At 41.9% G+C, this 22892-nt stretch overlaps 1 protein-coding gene across 1 annotated transcript in view; it reads left to right on the top strand.

Annotated features, from left to right (window-relative positions):
• PTCH2 (patched 2) overlaps window positions 1–22892 on the top strand; it is a 61361-nt gene that overhangs the window by 12120 nt on the left and 26349 nt on the right. Inside the window, exons 3-5 of the mRNA XM_060773406.2 lie at window positions 18858–19047; window positions 19334–19403; window positions 20311–20402. Of these exons, the coding sequence (XP_060629389.2) occupies window positions 18858–19047; window positions 19334–19403; window positions 20311–20402 (352 nt within the window). The remainder of the gene's footprint in view (window positions 1–18857; window positions 19048–19333; window positions 19404–20310; window positions 20403–22892) is intronic.

Genomic DNA, 22892 nt, shown 5'->3' on the forward strand with positions numbered 1-22892 from the left:
TTGGCATCACTTGCAAAGAATTGGGATTATAATTTGGGCACACCTAGGTACATAAAAATGTATCTAACCGTATTATATTTTCATCTCAATCTCAGGATCTATTTGCTGGCAGTTTATATCAAAATGTCCTGTCTCTTTATCTGATAACTCAAATCTGCTAGTTTGAAAGGTTATCCCTTGACACACACAATTTCTGTAGAGCTTTCTGAATATTTATCAATTCCTAGAGATAACTAATGCATATAGAGATTTAACCTATATCTGTGCACTTGGGGAGAGTGAAGCAATTTTTGCACCTCTCTGAGCGTTTGAGATTGGGGATGAATCCATGGAGGCAGACCATATGTGGAATGCTGGATAGCTCAGCATATGTTCAATGAGGCTTTTCTACCCTGAACTCTCCTTCTGAACAGATAAATAAACTGTGGATGTCAGGCCTGCATACCTCACTCATAAGAGCAAATAAACAAGCCCCCAAGGCAGCTGAGTGCAGAGGCCAAGGGGACTTCAGCAAATGTGTGCAAGTAATATTCTTGGGTGGGCAACAGAGGTGGGTGGCCTGATGGCTCTCAGAAGCCTCTGAAGTGGCTTTGGTGCTGATAAGAGGGAGAGGAAGGCTCTGTAAAGGGTGAAAAACACCAGGAAGAGGAATGACATAGACAGGCTTGTAGCGCCTTTGCTATAGTTTGGGAATTTTGCATTCCCTAGAGTCAAAGTGGGAATGCAGCAGAACTAAGCGGAGTTAGGCTTACCCGAGTTTATGATGTTATATAGACCGTACAAAAGCTGTTAAGGACAAAAAAATGGAGTAGGAAAACAAATGCCATTTTTTTTTGTCTGTGTCAGGAGTGACTTGAGAAACTGCAAGTCATTTCTGATGTGAGAGAATTGGCCGTCTGCAAGAACATTGCCCAGGGGATGCCTGGATGTTTTACCATGAGAAGCTGGAGCTGACAGATGGGAGCTTACCTTGCTCCCCAGATTCGAACCACCGACCTTTCAGTCAGCAGTCCTGCCAGCAAAAGGGTTTAACCCATTGCACCGCCAGGGGCTCCTATAATGCCAAATTATTATTAAGCATGTTGACTCCTCAACTGCAGAAGAAACTAGGAAACTGGGGATTTCTTTGCAAAGTTAATTGGGGGGGGGGGGTTCCTTTGCTTTCCTCTGAGGCTATAAGAGTATGACTTACCCAAGGTCACTCATTGGATTTCCATGGCTGAATGCGGATTTGAACTCTGGTCTCTGGAGTTGTAGTACAATGCTCCAACCACTACACCATCCTGGCTGTTGGACAGATATAATCCCTATAAAATGTATTCCCAACAGAAATGATTATTTTTTTCATAAGGAAATGCAGTAGGCTGCTGTAGGGAAACACATTGTCTACATTATTTTGGCAGTGCATGCCCCTCCCATCTTTCACGCATACTTTCCAAAATTGTACGGACAATTTCTTATTGTTTACAAGAAAGGGTCTGCTTACTTTGTTCTTTCATCTGATAGAGCTGTCTACTGCTATGCCTTTGAATAGTTTACATTTAACTAATAACCTACGGGTTCACCCATTCTCTTTGTGGAAGTGATTATTCTCCCATACACATTGTAAACGACATAAACCTCCTGTTGTGGAAGATTTAGGAAACAAACAGTCCAATCTTAATCAACCAATTCTCAAAGTTTTTCCATAATCACCTTGGAACAATATTCAGTGTTTAGCCTAATCTCCTTCTCTTTGAGTTGACAGCTGGCAGACTTGAGCAGATAAATCCTGGCACTGTGAGAAAGGTGTGAGGTTTTAAGTTATACAGATGCCATTTTTAAGAACATCTGTGAGAACAACATTTCAGTTGTTCACAACAGGAAAATGATACTACTTGTGTAAACAGAAAGTACTGACTAAAGGAGAAAAACTATCAAAGAGGAAGAGGGAATCGCTCCTTTGTGAAGTTATAATTTTCCATTTCTGCCGTTAGTAGCATTAATGTTGGTAACTATATTTGATTTGTTTGTACAAAAGTCACTGAATCATTTTTATATGCAGTATACTGATTTATTACATGGTTAATTCTTGTGGTTCCTTATCTGAACACTACTTTTTTCACTCTTGTGGTGATTGCTCATCATAACACAGAATAAAAGTGCTCTAAATACTGTAAAAGAAATGGTGCATTTGGGGATCCTCTCGACTTCTCAGTCCACTAAAACACAGAAAGAGAGAGAGAGAGGGAGAGAGACTGCTTTGCCCATTATCCTCTAAATCTGCTTTGTTTTCTGCCTGTGCTTTGACATTTGCTCTAAGAGGCATCTTCTACTGTGACCATGGACGGCTTTGAAAGGATCTTTCTTTTCTCAGACTAGCTCAAACTTGCTAGAGTTGCCACTCAGGCTGTTTCAGTTTCCCAAAGAATTGAAGGGTTGGGGGAGGAAAGAAACTTCTTTTGTTGTGTCGTGGGGGTGGACAAGGGAGGAGTGGGAGGAAGGATGCTTCGGGATAAAGATGGGGTCTCCCCTCGGAGAATTGGTTGTATGTATGGAGATTTCGTTTTTTAAAGGCTACGTGAAGAAAGATGCCTGACCCGGGCCTAAAGATTTTATTTTTATTTTATTTTATTGGCAAGGGCTGAGAGCAGGAGACAGAAAAGGGGAGAGAGAGAGGGAGAAGGAGAGAGTGTTATTCTCTGGTCCATCCCCCCTGGCTTGGAAAAGTGGTCTGAGTTCAAAAAATTCATTTCTTGCCTGAATGAAGGCAGCAATGTGGAAAAATTTCGCCATTCAGAGGGGGATGAATGTATGTTTCAACCGCACATTAAGTCACATTAGCAGGCAGTGGAGTGCTTAATGTGGGCATTTTTCACAGCGGCCAACAGAGGGGATGATTAGCATAATTAGTCCAGGCAACTCTATACATATGGAAATGCCAAATGCGTAAATGCCAACACCAGTGGAAATTTATGTCAATGCTGACAGGAGTCTTAGCAGTGAATGGCTCCCAACTGAATCTCTTTTAGCCTTCTTTTTTGGGGGTCGGGCTTTCCCCTCATCTTTGGCCAAGGCTCCTTCTCGCTGCTCCTCTCCCCACCCGCCCCCCTCCACACTGGGAACCTGAGTCCTTCGGGTTTCTGGTAAATAAAGACATTAATTTAGGTCTGAGATAAACAAAAGGCCAGTCCAGGCCTGGGGAATGGGGAGTAAGCCTCAAATGGGGCTTTCAGGGCTCTCCTTCAAGCCAGCTCTCCCATCCAGCCTGCCAGCCCCCCAACCACCCCAACCCTCCTTGCCTTGTTTATTTAGAAAGCAGCCTGGCGTCTCTGTCTTTGTCAGGCTGGGTTTGTTAGAGAACAAGCGCCGAGGGGCATCAGGCGCACATCTCCCCCTTATCCCAGCCCTCAGCAATGTTTCGCCCCAGGGTGCCCGTTTAATGGGGTGTCTGGGCTCCCTTGCTTGCTGCAAGGGGACTAGCCACTTCTAGGATCCCAGTTGGACGTGTTTTGACAGCCATGGGCTGGCTAGCGGCTGGCAGGCCTTTCAGAGCAGCCGGGACAGGTAAAAATGGCTCTTTTAGCACGCCCCCAGCGAGACTTCCTCCCGAGCAGCATGGCTCCTTTCACAGCCTCCCTAATCCAGCTAATCCGCCCCTCAACACTTTGAAGGTGGCCCACGGCATGTGCGTGCAGTGCTGTGTTGAGGACGCTGCAAGAAATCAGATTCAGCTGCGGCTGCCATGGCCATGAGGGAGGGGAGGATGGGTGCCTACTGCCCTCCACCATCCTTCTCCTTGGCTGCTTCAGGCCCAGCAAGGAATCAGATCACCACATGGATGTGGAGGGGACACAGCTGTCCCTTTGCTTCTCTGTTGCAACCCCATTATTCATTTTGTTGCGGATGGAAATGCTGGTGGATTAAATCAAAACAGAAACTGTCCATGGCGGGGCCTCCCTCTTGCCCTGGCTCTGTGCCAAACCCATCTAAACCAGCATCCTCCTTCATTTCAACCAGTTTCTAATCATTCTTAGAAGGAATGCCCTTGTTCTATTATGGGCAGATGTAGCTAACCTACATGTAGCAAGACTTGAACTACGCTTTGGGCAGTAAAAGATAACCTTCAACGCTTCAGCCCTATCCAGTGATGAGACAATAATATTGGTATACTTAGTTATTGTATTTCACTATTTCCTCTCAGTCTATCAGGCATTAAGCCATTATTCCAAAGATTTGTGTTTAGCAACACACTTTGTCTCAACTAAAAGCAATCTTCAGTCTGAAGCTTTGATATCCAGCCATGGTCATCTGTGTATTGGTTAGGTGCATAACCATGAAGCAAAAATAATTCATTATGGCTGGAATTTCGAAAGCCCAGTCATACTCCTCATGGGTAATGTAGAAGGAGGTATCCAAAACCTCCTTGTTCACCACTAGCTCTCTTACAGATACACACACACACTGCTATGCAACCACAGCTGTGTAGCAACAGAATGAACTTCCACAACTGATCAGTGGCTTGGTGCTCAGTATTGGATGACAGGTATAATTTAGAGAGATAACTTTCTTTTGCTGAAAAGGTACCTTTCTTTATTGTGGCTATTGAAATAAATAGAACCTAATTTGGTTTCCTGAACATAATTTGGTTTCCTCATGCTCTTTCAGGATTCATCCTCCTTGATCCAGATCATAATGAATTCGGTAACTGTCTTGAGAAAGGACATGATCAGAGTTAAATACAGATAATCCTTTTGTTAATGAAGTAGATGTGTTACCAAACATGACTTCCTTAATAGAAACATTAATATCAGAGGCAAAAATAACATGGAAAGCATAGGGATAGGATTCTTTGTTGTTGCTGCATTCAAGTTGTTTCCTGTTTTGGCAACCTTTAAGCAAGCCAATCATAGGGTTTTCTGGGACAAAGTGTGTGACTTGTTCAATGTCATCCAGTTGGTTTCCATGGCTCAGCACCCCCCCCCCCCAAAAAAAGAAGAGCAGTTCAAGAATGTTTCAGAAAAAAAATCCAAAACTAACAATATGCACATGTAATTTGAAAAAGCAGGTCAAGTAAGCCTTGCATAACCTCCTAGAGAGCACTTGGAAAACTTTCATTCTTGCAAAATGTGGGGATACTGTTCCAGAGACAGGAAAAATAATTTAAGGGTTGTTGTAGGGTTTTTTTGGGCTATATGGCCATGTTCTAGAAGCATTCTCTCCTGATGTTTCGCCTGCATCTATGGCAGGCATCTTCAGGGGTTGTGAAGACCTCACAACCTCTGAGGATGCCTACCATAGATGCAGGCGAAACGTCAGGAGAGAATGCTTCTAGAACATGGCCATATAGCCCGGAGAACCTGCAAGAACCCAGTGATTCCGGCCATGAAAGCCTTTGACAATACATAATTTAAGGGTGTTATAAACTCTAGCATTCCATAGAATGGAAGTATGGAAGTTACAGTAGATTCCTAATGCTATAATTTTGTAGTGTGAAAAGTCCCCAGTACTTATTACATTGGCTGGGGAGCTAATTTGCATATATGTCTATTTGTATTGAATGTCAGGAAGAAGTGACCTTCACTGGCACATTTACCTCCTTCCTGGTTATAGAGATTGCAGAGGTATCAGTACCAGAGTATCGTGTCATTCAATCCAGTAGTGAATAAGAGTAGCATCTTCACCTCTATATATAAAATGATCTTTAACTTTATGGATTCAGATGCTTTTAGGTCATGCTACCTTTCAGCCCTTCCTTCCCATTTTCTTTCTTGCCTTTTGTCTCCTCTTTCAAAACCTTCTCGTTGATCTTCTGCTTCTTCATAATCGTCTTTTCAGCAGTGTCCTTATCATTGCCACTATCCTTTTCCACTGTATTATTTTCTCCATCATTTTTCATTTATTACCTCTGTATGTTTCTCCTCTGACATTTTGTCTTTTCTTTCCTGTTTTCCATGTTTGTTTCTATTTCTATGTTCTATCTCTTATCTGTTCCCTTTGGTTCATACCATCACACCTTTCATGGTTGATTGTCCATTTCATGGATGGTTGTCCTTCCGTCTTCTCTGTCTTACTCGAAGGAGCACGTCAAGGGCATCCCTTTCTGGCACTTCCCTTCCTCCTTTTCTTTGCTCCCTGTTGTGCTTTGCACAGTCTGTTGCTGCAGCTGCCATCGTCTATGAAGCAAAAACCCCAGTGAGCTTGTGGAGAGTGGAAGACCAACATAGCAGGCAAAAATGCTATTTTCCCATTTTGCTTCTGGTAAAATTGCCTATAATTACGTAAAATCTATTTGGGGAAACTTTGTGTTTTGACATACAGATTTTTAAAATGTTGCCAGTAAGCTAAATAAGACCAACATGTATGATCTCTGGACTGTTCTACATGGGACTACTTGTCCTGTGAAGAATCAGATTCCATGTATTCCCATCCATTCTGATCAGCATATCTCACCTTTTTCAGTGTGGACATCCCAATGGAAGAGTTATTCTAGAAAAGAGTATATGTAAAGTGACCCACTTTTGAAGACTAATAACTACCAGAACTTGTGCCTTCATGAATGTTCTAGTTGAAGGAAGTACAGAAGGCAAAGGGCAAAGCTTTATATTGTAAGTGCTATGCTGTTATATGTTTATCTCAATACTGAGCTGCACTAGGTTATTTAACATAGTGAGTATAGTATGTAGGTCCCTGTGTGCTATATCTTGATGTATTATTATTATTATTATTATTATTATTATTATTATTAGGTTGGTGGTTCGAATCTGGGGAGCGGGGTGAGCTCCCGCTCTTAGCCCCAGCTTCCTATCAGTTCGAAAACATGCAAATTCGAGTAGATCAGTAGGTACTGCTCCATTGGGAAGGTAACAGTGCTCCATGCAGTCTTGCTGACCACATGACCTAGGAGGTGTCTATGGACAACAAAGTCTCTTTGGCTTAGAAATGGAGATGAGCACCACCACCCACCCACCCACCCCAGAGTCAAACATGACTAGACTTAATGTCAAGGGGAAACCTTTACCTTTACCTTATTATTATGTTTATTTATACCCCATCTTTTCTCTCCACAAGGAGACAAAAAGCATCCAAATGGGGGTACCATCACCAAGAAAGCCAACAATTTGATACTGATGTTCTGAGTACATGGTACAATCTAAAGTCATAATAGTGTGTAGATGGACCCTTCTTTCACCTGTCATAGCATGCCATACATGAATACTAAATGTGTATGAAGTATCTATATAGTTACCCAAACCAAAAGATTTGGGAAGGGGACAAAGACTGCTAAGATATCCCTTCTCCTCTTTCATGTTGAACAGCAGCAGAAGACCCCAAAACACTTCTTTACCTAATTCACAGATAATTCTGCTCACAGGCAGAAAATAGAAGCAGTTGGCCGAAGGCAAAAACTGCTACTCTATCTGAAGCTTTTGGACACAATGCCAGTAGCTGCTCATTTCATTCTGCCCCTGGATACTGTAATTATGAGTGTAATAGGTGCCTCTTAGAATCCTTATGGCTATCATGGATGCTGTTAAGATTTTACAGTGCTCTGAGAGATCAACCCTTGATTGCTGCTGGTGTGTTCACAGATGGCTGCATGTGTATTGATGTAGAGATGTATCACAAGCTTGTATTTCTTTATGGATTCGATACAAAAATCTGAGCATGTGAAAGCATTTAATAAATGTCTGTATAATGCCTTAACAGACAGTATGGAAAGTATGAAAGAAGTTGATGATGACGATTGATAAATACCTAACATATGGTTCAAGAAGAGTAATGTTCCTCTGTGTTAACTATTACAAAGCCTCTTAAAGAGATGCATAGAAATAAAGGTTCAATTGTTGTGCAAGAATTACGTTCTGTTGGCCACGGAATGTTATGCAATGAAAACAAGTTGCCTTACATGCATGTAACAAAATGAGATGAAAGCAAGTACTCAGACATTTATATGTCCATGTTTCTCCCTAAAAGTACAGTATATATTTGTATATCTATGAATGCATATACTAAATGGCCAAAATGGCAGTTTTTAACCTGTGGGTCACAGGAGTGGGGAACGGGGACAATTTCCTCATAGGGAATTTGCAAAGCCTTGAAGACATGCCCTCTCTGCATAACTGATTGCTACTTCTGGTGCAACATTTAACACTTTGGCTAGGGCATGGCCAATCCCCCCCCCCCCAACATTTTGTTTGTTTTGCTTGGTTTTGGGGGTAGTAAGGTTCCAGGGAATCAAATTGCCACAGAATTGGAAGTGGTGTGTGTGTGTGTGTGGGCGGGCGGGGAGGGGGGAGGGGGTGGAGATCTCCAGGACAGCTTTGGGGGGGGGGGGCTGTATGTGGTTTGCAGCCTGAAATATTCACACTCTTGCTTCAACGATAAGATCATTTTCCTTTGAAATTCTGTACTAGTTGTTTATAGGTTATGGTTCTTAGTTACCTGGCTGTGAAGAGAAATACTCTCTTTTATACAATCAGCCAGGAAGCAAGAAGAATGGCCGTAGAACATGGTATTGCTTCATATTCCAAGGACTACTACTCTTTATCCAGAATTTTGCATGTAAAATAAGAATGGCTAAAAAGTAGTAAATAGATTGGATGTTAATCCCCCCCCCCCCCGGATTGCTGAGGTGGTGGGCCTTTTGCTGTGGGATCCCAGCAGATGCCTGACCTTGCCACCCTCTGGAACTGGCCTAGTTTCTACTTAACACAAAACAAGGACACCTGTTTTCATCCATCAAATGTCGACATTTATAAAAAGTAACCAGTTCAACTTGTTTCCAGCCACCCTCCATTTAAATGGTTGGATTCTCTCATTCCAGGATCGCCGCCTTTGTCTATTCCGAACTTCACTGCCTTTGCACTTTAAGAGCCAATAATGTTTTTTCTTAATGCTCCTGTTGGAATGCTTGTGCGAGTAAGATGAAGGTTAAGTATCGCTGGGGGCAGATCATTGCTAATGTCAAAAGGCTTTGTGGTATTTTGTCCAGTTGCCAAAGAACACCTGGGCCACATTGCCAGATACTGAGTCCTCTTTTTGCCCTGCTTGCAATTTGTTCAGATAGCTCTCCATACTTAATTTTTTGTCTGACTTGATATAATCTTTGTGTTAGGTGCCAGATTAGGAGACTTTATGAAGAATACATTATTAAATGTAGACATCTTCCTATGAGGAAGTGCTTCTATTTCCTACAGAAATGTGGCGAGGAGTGCCCAAAATATCAATGAGAAAGAATTACTTCATTTAGCTGGGTGATTACATCTTGAAGTTTGAGTGTATAGGTGTCATGGGTACCTGCTGGATGATACACATGACGTCCCTGATAATGTGTGACACAACTTCTCCCAAAGCCAATTTTATGTGGGTTTTTTAAAATCAATTAAAACAAACATTTCAAATATATATACAGTGGTTAAAAGAAGCATCAAATGCAATGGAGGCTGCTCTCTTCTCCTGCAGAAAGACACTCTTCGGTTTATTGTAACTGTAATTTATAAAAATCATGCCGTTTGAAGGCTGCATGATTTTTTTCCAGCACATGTTTGACTTGGCTCTCTTTTTAAAAGCAGCAAACTATTCACAACAGCAGGGCAGGACCCCCTGCAGCAAGCCTGCCCACATGATGTTTTGACAGGATATTGTACGACTGCTGCTGGATTATGGCTAGTGTGAATATCATTTGGATAACCCTTGTGTGCCCTGACAGTCTTCCTGAGGCAAGGTTCCCCGCTCTTAGTTTGCTTACATGATTATTTGGCATGTTCTTAAATTGTATATGCCTTCTCCCTTGTTGACCCTGATATATCCTCTTGGAGGGATTTCAAAGGAGCCTGCCGTGCATTTCCCCAGAAGTAAAGACAACCGCTATCTTCCACTGCCATTTGTGGTGGCAATGGCTAGACTGAAATTTTATTTATTTATTTACCATATTTATATCTCACCTTTCTCTCCCTGGAGGGGACTCAAGGTGGTCTTACAACAGTCAGCAATTTGATGCCATACACTCATATGTATCAAATAAATAATGACAATTAAAATCAAACAATTAAACCAGAATTATTAAAATCAACAATTAAAATCATACCAACCAAAACATGATCCAGGGCAGTTCCGTTTGTCAATCACATTGTTTCAGTCAGTTATTGCACTGCTACAATTACTTATCAAAGCTTGGGCTGATCTGATCTCTCTGGGGAGGGAGTTCCATAGCTGAGGGGCCACCACTGAGAAGGCTTTACCTCTCATCCCCACCAATCACACCTGCAAATAGTTAATTAGGCAGTAAATATAAACCAGTTGTGTATATGGAGAGAGTGCTGTGTGTATGACTAATTTTAAAACAGTGGAGTCTTACTGCCTTTTAGTCACAGTACTCCTGGAGGATCCCAGACTATGGGCTTATTCTTTGACCCACAATCACTAAACAAGTGCTCTCTTTCTTGTTTGTCCCAGACATTGATATTAATTCTTACAGCCAGCACAGGTTATAATGCTGCAGTCATCCCATAATCAAAGATTAGCTGAATTTTCAGATTATAACTGTATAGGAAGCATGGCCAGTATTCCTCTGGAAGCACAAGGCAACTCATAGTGGGAAGCTGTCACAGCAGTCCTGTGTAGCATTGACCTCAGTCATCACTACACATACCTATGTGCAAATATACACCATAATAGCATTACACAACCTCCATGTGGAATAGCATCAACTACAAACATGTGTAAATGACTGGGTCACATTATGTAATGAACAATACACGATGTACAACTAGAGTACAAAGTACAAAATGTTCAACTGAAATGTATAACCACTGTGCAAAGTATGGTATAACCTAAAACATGACCTACAAGATTAAGCAAATGTATAAATCACTAATACAATGCCAGCCTTTTTGTTTGTTTATTTAACATTTGTTTGTTTATTTAAGATTTAAGTCTGAGCACTCCAGACGTTCTAAATTTAATTTACTAGACCATTGTACATTTTAACACGTGCTGTTTTCAATTTTGTATTATTACAAATCTGATTAAGATCCAAGAGGATTGTTAGTTATCTCTGTTTATACTATTATATTTCCTGACTACCTGATTTGTATTTATAGTAACATGGCAGCATGCCCTGCATATATATCATATGTTTGTGATAAATGCCCTGTAGTAGAGATTGATGTAATGTCAACTCTTCCATGTAGTCTGGAGACCAGAGGCTTAACTCATTTTCTTACATATATTCTGATGCTGTCTGCTGCATAACTTTCCACTTCTTCTTATAGTTGACCCCTCATGGATACTGTATCCATGGTGTCAAATCCTGGATTTCCCATTTTATTGTGCCATTGTATATACACTAATGAGCATCCAGTGATTTTGGTATCCATGAAGGTTCCTGGAATTAAACTCCAAGGGATACAAATAAGCTACTGTATCTTGCTGTCCTTGACTGTTACGGTGCTTATTCACTTCACCTCCTGTTATTCAGATAATACACCTGTTGGTTATCTGGATGTATGTGAATGTGTGTAGGAAAGGGTAGTATAAGCTAGGAATCAGGCTATAGATCAGGAACAAAGCACATGTGCTATCACTAGCAAATGTCAGACCACATTGGAAAGTCTAGAATAGCAGTTCTCAACCTGAGGGTCCCCAGATGTTTTGGCCTTCAACTCCCAGAAATCCTAACAGCTGGTAAACTGGCTGGGATTTCTGGGAGTTGTAGGCCAAAACACCTGGAGACCCACAGGCTGAGAACCACTGGTCTAGAGGACACTTTTCAATTGTTGAAGCTCTCCATACACATTACCAAAAACACGCAACAAAAAAAGCCCTCCACACTGTACTTTGGCTCTGGAACTCTAGCACAGGAGCAATGTCTATCTTGTGAGGCTGGTTCTCCCTTTACTGCAATATATTTTTGGTTATAGTGGCAGAGCATAGTGGAGTCTTAATGCAAAAGGGGTGTGAGGGACCCTGTCATATTCTGTTGGGTTTGCGTGGAAATTGTTTTTTTATATGCTAGTCAACATTCAACCTATTCAAAACATTGTATACCCCAATTGGAAATTCTCCCTTCTTTTACTGGAAAGTGTGCAGTCCAAGAAGTCTGGAGGCACATAATTGGGCTTCACCTGCTTTCTTTGATAAATAGTGTTGACCGGGGTGGAGGTGTCAATTCCATCAGAGCTGTGGTGTCTGGACCCTTGAACCATTTGCCGTGCAGCAAATAGTCCCAAGATGATTGGAAGCATAAAACTAGGATGAATAAAAACTGGGCTTCTTCTCTGGAAAAGCTCCAAGTTGGAATTCCTTCAAGAACACCATCTACTGAGGTCTTCCCGTCTGTACACTGTTTTCTATTCTGTCCTCAGTTCAAAGTTCTCCAATAGGAATCCTGATTTTTTTTAAATTCCCTATTACGGAAATGGAGAATCTGCAGGTATTTTTCTTCTGTGGGGCAAGTTTCCCCCTACATCTCCAGTTTGTCAGGGACAGTGCCAATTAATACTCCATCATCCCATTTTTTATCTCCTTTGAAAGTGTCCCAATTTTTCTCTCCTACTCTTGCTTTCCTCCTTTGTCTTCAGCTTATTTCAGTGCTGCAAACTGAATTCAAAGTACAAAAGTTATTTGCATATAATTAACTCAGTAATATGGAGAGAGGAAGAATGTTGGTCTTCCATGTAAATGCAGGCAAATACAAACTGCTACAGTCTAGCTGGTGTGTTCCTCCTCATTAATAATGTTTGCCATCTCAGCTATTCTCTAGTGTTGCTTGACCACAAGTGTCCCACTTTTCATCTGTGAAGTGTTGAAGGGTATCAGTTTCATCTCGACGTGGCTCCAAATTTTTAACTGTTGAAAATTGTCTTCAGCTGGATCTTTGCCTATCTGACATAAATATCCATAACTATAACCATGAAGTTTTAATAACAGATTGCTTCTTTGTAGTTGAAAGAAATTGCTTGAGGGGGAGTTTTTAGTCTGGAAGAGGGTGTGGGTTTGTTCTGTGGGGTTGAGGAGATGAGCATTTATTGTCCAAGCCAGGTGGGACATTAATAGAAGAGACCTCTCTGTCCCTTTTAATTGAGGCTCTCTTGGGCCTCCCAGCTGGTGTGGAAAGAGAGCAGGGGGGCCCATCTGGGTGGCCCAGCTGGGAGGGAGGAGGTGCTCAGCCTAGCAATTTATCCAAGAGCCTATAATTATGGGGGTAATTCTGAAGTCCTGTTCCATTGCCTGGGAAGTGGCTTTGCTGAACCCAGTGAGAGAGAAAGGGCAGACATAGCAGCCGCATGTGCGAACCAGGGCTCAGGCATTGCCTTTGTCAATACCAGATAATTGATATCCCCATCTCCTCGGCTGTTATGAAACTGCCTATTTCTCAAATGGGTGGAACATCTGGACCAGATCTTGGAAAACATATTTCATCAGGTCACAGCTCCTAGAATCCCCCAGCTGGATGGGGGATTATGGAAGTTATTGTCCAGAGGAAGTAATATGCCCAGAGTATGGGAATATATCTGAGCAGTCTTTGCATGAAACAACCTTCTGGAGTATGGCTACCTGATAGTGTTTGCACAAGGGTGCATTCCCCTGATGTGGTCTGCAGTGGTTCTCCAAATATGAAAAAGGGTGGCAAGAAGCAAGGTCTCCTGCAGAAGGACCTCACTACGCAACCCCCCACCTGAAGCCTTTTTCACAGTGGGAGTTTGAAACTAGCTGTTACACTAGGCAAGTAAATTGGCCAGGCCTGTTAGGCAGAAGTCCTGCCGGACGTGATGTGGGGATGTTCTCAGATCAGCCAGCTCTGGGTTACTAGGCATCTTTCCATTTGGCTCCCAATCAAGGTTGTTCCCCCCCCCCCCCCTTGCCCTCGTTGGTGTCCTGCATTGCTGCCACAGGGAGGATGGAGGAGACAGAGAAGGTTCAGTGCTTAGGAGCATGCCGTGCAGCATATTCTAGGCCAAAGAGGACCTGCTAAAAGGAGGACTGGCTTTTCCAGCAAGTTGGGCCAAATGAAGGTGTTTGGGATGGCACAAGGCTCAAGGGCCTTTGGGTCCAATGGAGCCTGCAATCTGGAGTAAGCAACCTATGGCTCTCAAAATACCAGAAGGCCCCAATATTTGGAGAAAAGTGGCCTGGTGCTTACATCTTTGCTTCTATGGGGATGTTTGCACACATTTGGGAAGGCTGTGGGAGTGAGATATGGTATCTGTTAGTGTGTGTGCGTGTGTGTGCAATGCATGTGGGGTGGAATAAGGGATAATCCAATCTAATACTCAAAGCCAAAGCAGCAGTACAATTGGGGATTTGATCGGGAGGAGAGAGGGGCCTTTTGCATGAAAAAGGAGAGGGCTTCCTTTGTTAATTGGAGTAAAAAAGAATTTGCATAGGGCTCCTCATTAACATGCTCACTGTTGCTACCTCACTGGATCCCAGAATCCCTTCCCCCAAGTTTGCATCAAACAATGCTGCTCTCTCAGGGAAGGGATGCGGTGGGCTGAGCAAGAGCAGCTGGAGGGGGGGGGGGGGCAGAAGAGCGACGACAGAGTGCCACACTGAACCACAGAACCTAGTTTAACCCCCTCCCCATCAGACAGAGAGCACCCCGTGTAAGGCATCCTTGGCAACCCCACTCACTTTGCCTTGTCTTTTCATGTTTCTCTCTGGTTAATTAGGGTGTTGGAATTTGAGGCTTCCTCGTCCCCCTTTGAAGCTTCAGATTGTCCTGTTCCAAATTAACCCTAATTATGAAGAATATCTCCCTCTCTCTTTTCCGCTCCTTTACAGCGCTTGCAGATGTACTGTCATTTCTGCTACAGAACTAAAATAAATAAATAAATGCCTCCTGTGTCCACTCCCCACTATCACTGAGCCTAGGCCAGGAAGAAACAAGGAGCTACTTCCTTGGAATGATTTTGTGGGATTTAGTAAATTGGTATATACAGAAGCAGTGGGGCCCTCCATGTCCATGTGTGTGTTTGTGCATATCTCTTTTTATTTATGTTTCTGCCTAAACCTGAAAAAGTTACTGCTTTAAACTACAGTTCCCCAGATTCTCCTGAAAGGTCACACCTCCCATGTTCCACTTTCTGCTCAGGCTACCGCATGGCATAAAGCCATCTCCTAGAGTTTGTTAATGAGGTTTTGGACTAAAAGTCTGCCGGGTGAAGAACGTATTTCCTAATTTTGGGGATCCATCTTGGCTTGTGGCTTCAAAATTTGGACTGAATATGTTCCCCACCCTTCCTCAGCATTCTGGTTGTACATGTGGTTTTTCTCCTGGGTGGCCTAGTCAAGTTCAGCAGTGCTCAGCATGACTTCGGGTGCTTTGCCTCCCAAACAGCCTGGAATGGTTTGGATTCTCCCTTTGATACATCCCTCCCAGATCTTCCTCGCTCTAACGCAAGAGTGTCTGTCCCCTCCCTATGTTCTTTGGCATATCCTCCTCCCTCACTGGCATCCCAGCCTTTCCTTTAGAGAGAATGGAGTGGAAACAACAACAACAACAAAAAACCCATGCTTGTCAATCAGCTTGGTGTTCTGCTTTGTTTTATACTTTTTTCCAGCAACCACAAAATATTAGAACTAGAATTTGTGCTGAAATCAGGCACAGCATAGCGGGTCAAAATAAGGTACAATTAGAATTGTTCATCTCCATAGTGGGGTTGCTGTGAAAGTGTAGAAGTAGAGTATCTTGATGACCAGACTTTAGGAATGTGTTATTTTGTGTGTGTGTGTGTGTGCGTCAGGAGTGACTTGAGAAGCTGCAAGTAGCTTCTGGTGTGTGAGAATTGGCCATCTGCAAGGACCTTGCCCAGGTGTTTTATCATCCTGTGGGAGGCTTCTCTCATGTCCCTGCATGAGAAGCTGGAGCTGACAGACAGGAGCTCACCCCGCTCACTGGATTTGAACTGCTGACACAAGGGTTTAACCCACTGTGCCACCGGGGGCTCCATGTTATCTAATGAAGAACCTAGAAAATGACAGAACAATGATTGCCAACACATATATCAAGTTGTGACATTTTGGGTTTGGTTTTTTTTTTTTTGTAATAGTCTCATTTTCTATTACTAATGTAAACATGCTTTAGCAGAGAGAGCTTTGCACTTAAAACCAAGGAACTTCAATTTTGGAGTAAATAAGCAAATTCTGTAAATATTTGAGGGTTTGCATGTTTAAAATGGTGATTATTCTATATACTCATGTATAAGTCTAGAAATTTTTTAACAAAAATTCAGTCCCAAAAACCTGGGCCGATTTATCTACATGTAAATGTGAGTGCCTTACCTCAACTCTTATTAGGGGAAAACAGTCTAGGCACCACACCAGAGAAACTAGTGGGTGATGGTGCTTATTTTAGCTCCTCCTGGGATGAACTAAGCTCTCATCTGAGTAGAGTGGCAAAAGGCAAGAGCTCAATCCATCCCAGGAGAGCCTAAAATAAGATGTATTCTCAGTTTGCATAGGATGGTAACAAGGTAGAAGAGACCTAGGCATGACTTGAAATGAACAAACTGCATTTCTTTAAATGTATCCCAGAGTCCTCGGATATGGTAGATTTCCAAGCTCGTGGAATCCCCCTTTACATGTGAATCACTTGAAGGTGGATGCTACGGGACTAACGGGTGCCATGTTGCTCATCTTACAACCTGAATCAGTTGCACTGTTAACCATGCTCCTAGATCTTCTGAATGTGAGGACATTGAGGAGGTGCTGTTGTAAATGCTGTGTTATTGCAACTGTTCACCCTGGCATGTGGATGTCTGGACGATCAGCTGAGGAAGGGGATAGAAATGTGACCTTATTCCCTGACAATTGTATGACATCCTAGTTCTGTGTGAATGGAGACAAAGTCACTGTAGAAAGAGTTTCCCTGGTTGGACGCCTCTTGCTTTAAAAACGCAGATAGATGACACCTTGATAATTGCTGGACAAAAGCCAGAAGCCTAGTGAAGAAAGCCAGGAAATGTCTCGAATCCAAGTGGAAGGTTGGGAAGGTCCACTTATGGTTTCCACTTACATCCTAGCAACTGTCTGACACTAGGCATTACACCATCAAGGGACTGGTGATTAGTGATGGCTGAGAGGAAGGAAGAAGGCATGAATTTATTTTGTAGCAAAGCTACTAGCTTGTTTATTGGTGGAAGCTTGAGATTAGGTACATTTAGCTTTGGTGCTGTTGGTTCTCAGAAATCATAGATTCCCTTCAGGTTTCGTTTTTTACCATATATTAATTGAATTTATTATCTTTCTTATTATGGCTCCTGGAATGTGATCTTTATGTACTTTGATTACTGCCTTTTGTCAGAAGATGAACTACAGTGTTCTGTTCCAGTAACTGGGTGGATGTATCTACTTACAGATGATCTGTTTGCAATGTATCAGCAACTTTTTATTTGGCCTCATTGAATGGTGGAAATGGAGGGACACCTCCTGGTTCAAATGATACAATCGACTGTTGACATGTTTTGTTGCCTTGTGTTGTGTGCTCAGACAATGTCAGAATGGATAGGAGTATAATATGTTTTGTATCATAGGCTTTTGTATCAGTGGTTTTTAGCATTCAGATTTTGTAAAAAGTGTATAAAACTATGTAAAAAGTATATAAAACTTTTGTATCTTTTTAGTTTTTGATAAAGAGGGAAGAATAATAATTTTAAATAAAATACAACTGTGTCATAGTATCAAATGACTTTTGGAAGCCTTGGGTTACAAACTATAATTAGTAATTACCTACTTTTAGTGCCTGCCCTGAGCTGGCTGTAACTCCTTGTATGTATTACTCCATCCTGCCCCAACACAGTCAAAGAGGCTTCGGTGGAAGACCTGTGGTTTTCTAAACACTTCCTATTCAGATATCATACTCTTCTGTGCTGAATTTGTTGTGTTGTTTATGGGACTAGAGAAGGGACAGATTGGAAAATACTTCCAAGCAAAAAAATTAAGGGAAGCGCTAAGAAGTCCCTCTCTCAACAGGTCTTCCAGTTTAGATCCTAGCCTTTGAAATTGCAGTTTTGTAAAAAGAAGAAGAAGAAAAGACGAAGATTAAGAATGCATTAGCTAAATGCCAGGGAAACTGTATATCACTGAGAACTCTGTATCTTTGTGTCATCATTAACTATGGCAGTTCTACTTGTAGAGGTGGTCTATAGACTGATGTTGGTTTACCAGCCATCAGCTGTCAATCTTGAGAGAATTTCTAGGAAAAGTCCCTAGCATACTTGGGGGAACTGATGGTGTTCCACATCAGATAGTGTAAGAATCACTGAATTGGGGGGAGGGGGAGTGTGGCCTTTCAAGGATAATGCCTAGAAGGATTAGGACTCTGCATTGGTGCATTGTAGAAAAGGGAAGAATACTGCTAGAGTAAATCTGTCATAGTAGAAACTTCCAGTGTACCCAGAAAAGCTATGGTATTGGTTCTTCCATGGGAGAGGCAGAGAAGAGTCAACTTTGGATTTGCTGTATCCCAATTTCACCCATTAGCTCAGATAGTGTCCATGGGAGCCCATCAGTTATTTCAATCCTGGAGGCTATGAAGTTAATTCTCCCCTTCAGATGTGTTCATTGTAGGTGAATTTTGAATTCCTTGCTCCCCGGGCTGAAAAGCCACCTTCCTTATACTTTCAACCCTGACACATTTGAGCCATTTCTTTCCAGATCCACTTGAAATGACTCTGTCACACACATTCGAATCTCTAGTCAAAGTGTGTGTGGATGATGCATCCTTGGGAAACAAAAACCATTTAAAATGTTTTAAAGGATGATAGAACATCAAGCTGGGGTGGTATGAACACATGCTCAGCTCGAGTGTCTCTTCTCTCTGGCGAGATAAGAGAGAGTTGTTCACTGCAATATCTTTTTTTCTCTCTTTCCAGAGGGCAGTCGTGTCAGCCAAGAGCTTCGGTACACCAAGGAAAAACTAGGAGAAGAATCTCTCTACACATCACAGATGCTGATACAAACTCCCAAACAAGAAGGAGAAAACATTCTGACCCTGGAAGCCTTGGAAATGCATCTTGAAGCTGCTCTAGCTGCTAGCAAAGTGCAGGTCTTACTCTATGGAAAGTGAGTCTGAAATGCAAGCGTACAACTAATAAGACTTTGTTGTTACTATCCGATTAGTCCCTCTAGCTCAACATTCTTTTTCTACCCAATCTAGATTTTGTGCTTTTAAGCAAGGCATCCAAGTTTTGACTTTCCCTTTATGTTTACGTCCAATCTTCATTATGCAGGGATATAGTACTTCTGTTTGAGGAGTTAATTTACCTGTTACCATGCAGAATTTGTATTAGCTTTCATATCTGTCTCCAGAAAGTCCTCTAACATTCTGTTTGCCTCCCTTTTCTCTTAGGTCTTGGGATCTCAACAAAATATGCTACAAGTCCGGTGTCCCCATAATTGAGAATGGAATGATTGCACGGGTGAGTTGCCCAGGAAATGCATCTATAGAAAAGAAAATAGATTGCAGTAGTATCCATAGAAATAAAATTTATCAGTTAGGGAAATTATCTTTGTTAAACAGCATAAATAATTCCCTGTGGAGAAACTGGTTGGCTAGAGAATGAGGTGGGTTCTGGAAAGGATATCTAGGTTGCTATGGGAATCATGTGGAATCTTTTTTTTAAAAAATTGCTGTCCCAAAGGGGCAGTTCCCCAAACCATGTTTTTGTATTCAGAAGACATGGACATTGATGGTGCATGTTCCTTTCTGCTGGGCACCTCATTTTGGTACCAATCACCCCTGTATATCTGTGATAAGAGTTAATTAGGAGGCTTTATCTCCCTTCCTGCCATGTGCTGGGGAAGCAGGAAGAGGAAAGCCCATTTTATCTTCAGCTGCTTTCAACAGTGCTGCCCTGACCTTTTAGTGATAAGGGCTTTATATTCTGTCTGCTTAGATTGCAAGAGACTGCAATGCTTGCCTTTGATGCAGTTATCCATAAGAACTTACTGCCACATTTGGTCAGGCTGTTACCCTTCATAGGGAAGGCTTTTAAGGTCTGGATTTGCCTACAGTAGTTCATTTGGCTATAACACATACTTCATACAGTGTGGCAATCCATTCAGACTGGGGGCTTGTATTTGTGGTGGGGCTCTCTCATTCCCAAAGTATGCATCTGTTCCAAAACACGACAAGACAGAAAGAGAATGGAAGAGGCAAGGTGTGTTTTAATCCGCATTGGTTACAGTGGAGCAAGATTATTTAGGATGTCACACTTGGCAGTGATATCAGATGATCACTGGACAAGTCAAAAGAGATGGGGAAATCCAGTAGATTGCAGTATTAGCTTGTGCATGTCCTCTAACTCTTTCTGTTCTCATTCTTAGATGATCGAGAAGCTCTTTCCCTGTGTTATTGTGACTCCACTGGATTGCTTCTGGGATGGCGCTAAGCTGCAAGGGGGCTCTGCTTACCTTCCGTGAGTGCCTGTTTTTATTTTGTTCTTTTAATGTATTTCTTTACTTCATTATGAGTGTCTTAGAGGGGACTCTGTAGTAACATATGCATCAAGGACAAAGATGGAGCTTCCCCACTAATGAAGCTCTAAACTCCTTCTCTGTCTTGAGCCTGTGCAGCAGTGCTAGAGAAATCCGGTAGATTGGTTGTCTCAAGTTTTTTTCCCCATAGGACATATTTGTTTGGGCTATGGGAACAGAAAAAAAATAATACTAACCTTCTCTTCACACTCACTCTAAGCCATTTTGATAGTTTTTCTTTGAGCCCACTTGGGTGGATAAGGGTGCTTTCAGGGTGCAAAAGTATTATTAATATTTAGTACTTTCCCTAAATACCCAGAATACTTCACTTGCAGAATTGTTATTAATGCAAAAAAATATATACAAAAGGGAAACAGCATCATCAATCTGATCTGAAAGGGGACTACTGTATATTGAAGGTCTTGACTCCTGGTAAATTCATGTGCGTACTGAAATTCAAGTTGAGTCTTTCCATCCTATTGCTCATGGGTTTAATTTCTGCAGCATCCTAGTTCTTGTTCACATCTAGCAAGGAAAATGTGGCAGGAATATTTGCTTGTGTGTTTACTAGTCACAAGGGTTACACAAGGAGTCTCATAATGAAAAATCACATAATGAAAAAAGCATTTTATCAGGAATTCTCTTCAGCTTCAGAATCAGAGTCGGGTTAACCTATGTGCCTTTGGAGGTGGCCTGGCTTGGCTGGTAATATTGGAGGTGGGCCTCTGCCCTTTGGTAACAAATGAATTTCTTTTGAGAACCTATGTGCAGTTGCCCTGTGCATGTAGGTGTGTGACTTTGATCTGATGTTTTGAGTTTGTTCCCCTCTTAGCATATTTGGGAATGGCTCCTTTCCTTTTCTGGTACCAGCAATATATTTGCCCACCTGCCCATGTACATTCAGTAGTATCACTTGTGATGTATAAAGAAGAAGACACACACTTGTCTCAGGTCATTGGTGGAAGTTATGAACTGAAGATTTTCAGTAAGAAGATAACACAGGCTAGAGAACCATATAAAGTTTCCTCCAAATAGTAGACTACATCAGTATAAGGTTAAACATTTATTATAAAAATGCTTTGTACTAGAAGTGTTCCATGTTTTGACACCCCCCTCCCCTCAAATTTTGGAATACAGTAGTCTCGCTTATCCAACATAAAAGGGCCAGCAGAACAATGGATAAGTAAAAATGTCAGATAATAAGGAAGAATTAAGGAAAAGCCTATTAAATGTCAAATTAGGTTACAATTTTACAAATTAAGTACCAAAACATCATGTTTTACAACAAATTGACAGAAAATGGAGTTCAGTATACAGTAACATTATGTAGTAATTGCTGTATTTACGAATTTAGCACCAAAACATCGTAATGTATTGAAACCTGTGGATCCAGGTGGGAGGTAGACTGTGTTGGATAATACAGAATATTGGATGAGCGGAGGTTGGATAAGTGAGACGCTACGGTATAAGCACAAACATAATGAGTGTCATGGAGATGGGACCCATGTCTAAACACAAAATTTAATTATATACCATGTGCACATAGCCTGAAAGTAATTTTATACACAATATTTTTAATAAGTATGTGCATGAAACAACCTTTGTGTAGTTTTACCATCTGAAAGAAAAGATGTCAGCCACCTATGTGGACAATTTTGGAGGTTGGATCATTTTGGAATTCCAGATAATTGACCTGTATTGCTTTCCGTCTCTTTTATCCCAGCATGACCTAAAGATAGGCTTGCACTGTCTCCTTGTTTTGAAATATCACTTTAGGAAGTGATAGTGGGATCCTGGTGCCATATCGTCTAATCTGCCAAAGCAAAATTTAGGTCTAGATCCATAGCCCCAGCCTTTGCTCCTTTTTCCCATTTCTGGACTGGAGGAAACCCTCTTTCTCCTGTTTTCTACACCAGCCCAGGATTTCTTCTTAGGGGCCAATTGCTTTGTTGTGTTACTCCTGCTGCCTTGTAATTATGTTTCTATTAAGGTGTACAGAATGGGAGATGGAGGGGGAGAGGGAGTAAAGACGTGGGGACCAGCCCCTCTGGAGGCACTGGAGGGGAGGGGGCCCAGAACAATAGCCAGCATTCTTTCTGTTTACAAGTGTGTTTGTCCATAAGGGGCCCTGGAGACTTATGCTTTGTCAGCAAACGGCAACACCACGTATTCTCATGCTAATGACACTTTGAAAGCTCCAAGTTGCCCAACAAATGGAATAGTAGCTTTATTCAGCCTGCTGCTGAGAGAAAGGGGACAGTTAAGGAAGGAGGAAAAAATGAATTTTATAAAAATTCAAAGTGAGGGAGAGAGGATAATATCAGCCAGGAAAAGGAGTTGGATGCAGTGCTTCTCTTCAAACTGAATAGTAGCTTCTAACCAAGGTGAGGAGACAGTTTATTTCACCCCATTCAGGTTAAACCCTGTGGTTA

This window comes from Anolis sagrei, chromosome 4, assembly GCF_037176765.1.
Source record: "Anolis sagrei isolate rAnoSag1 chromosome 4, rAnoSag1.mat, whole genome shotgun sequence".
Taxonomy (NCBI): Eukaryota; Metazoa; Chordata; class Lepidosauria; order Squamata; family Dactyloidae; genus Anolis; species Anolis sagrei.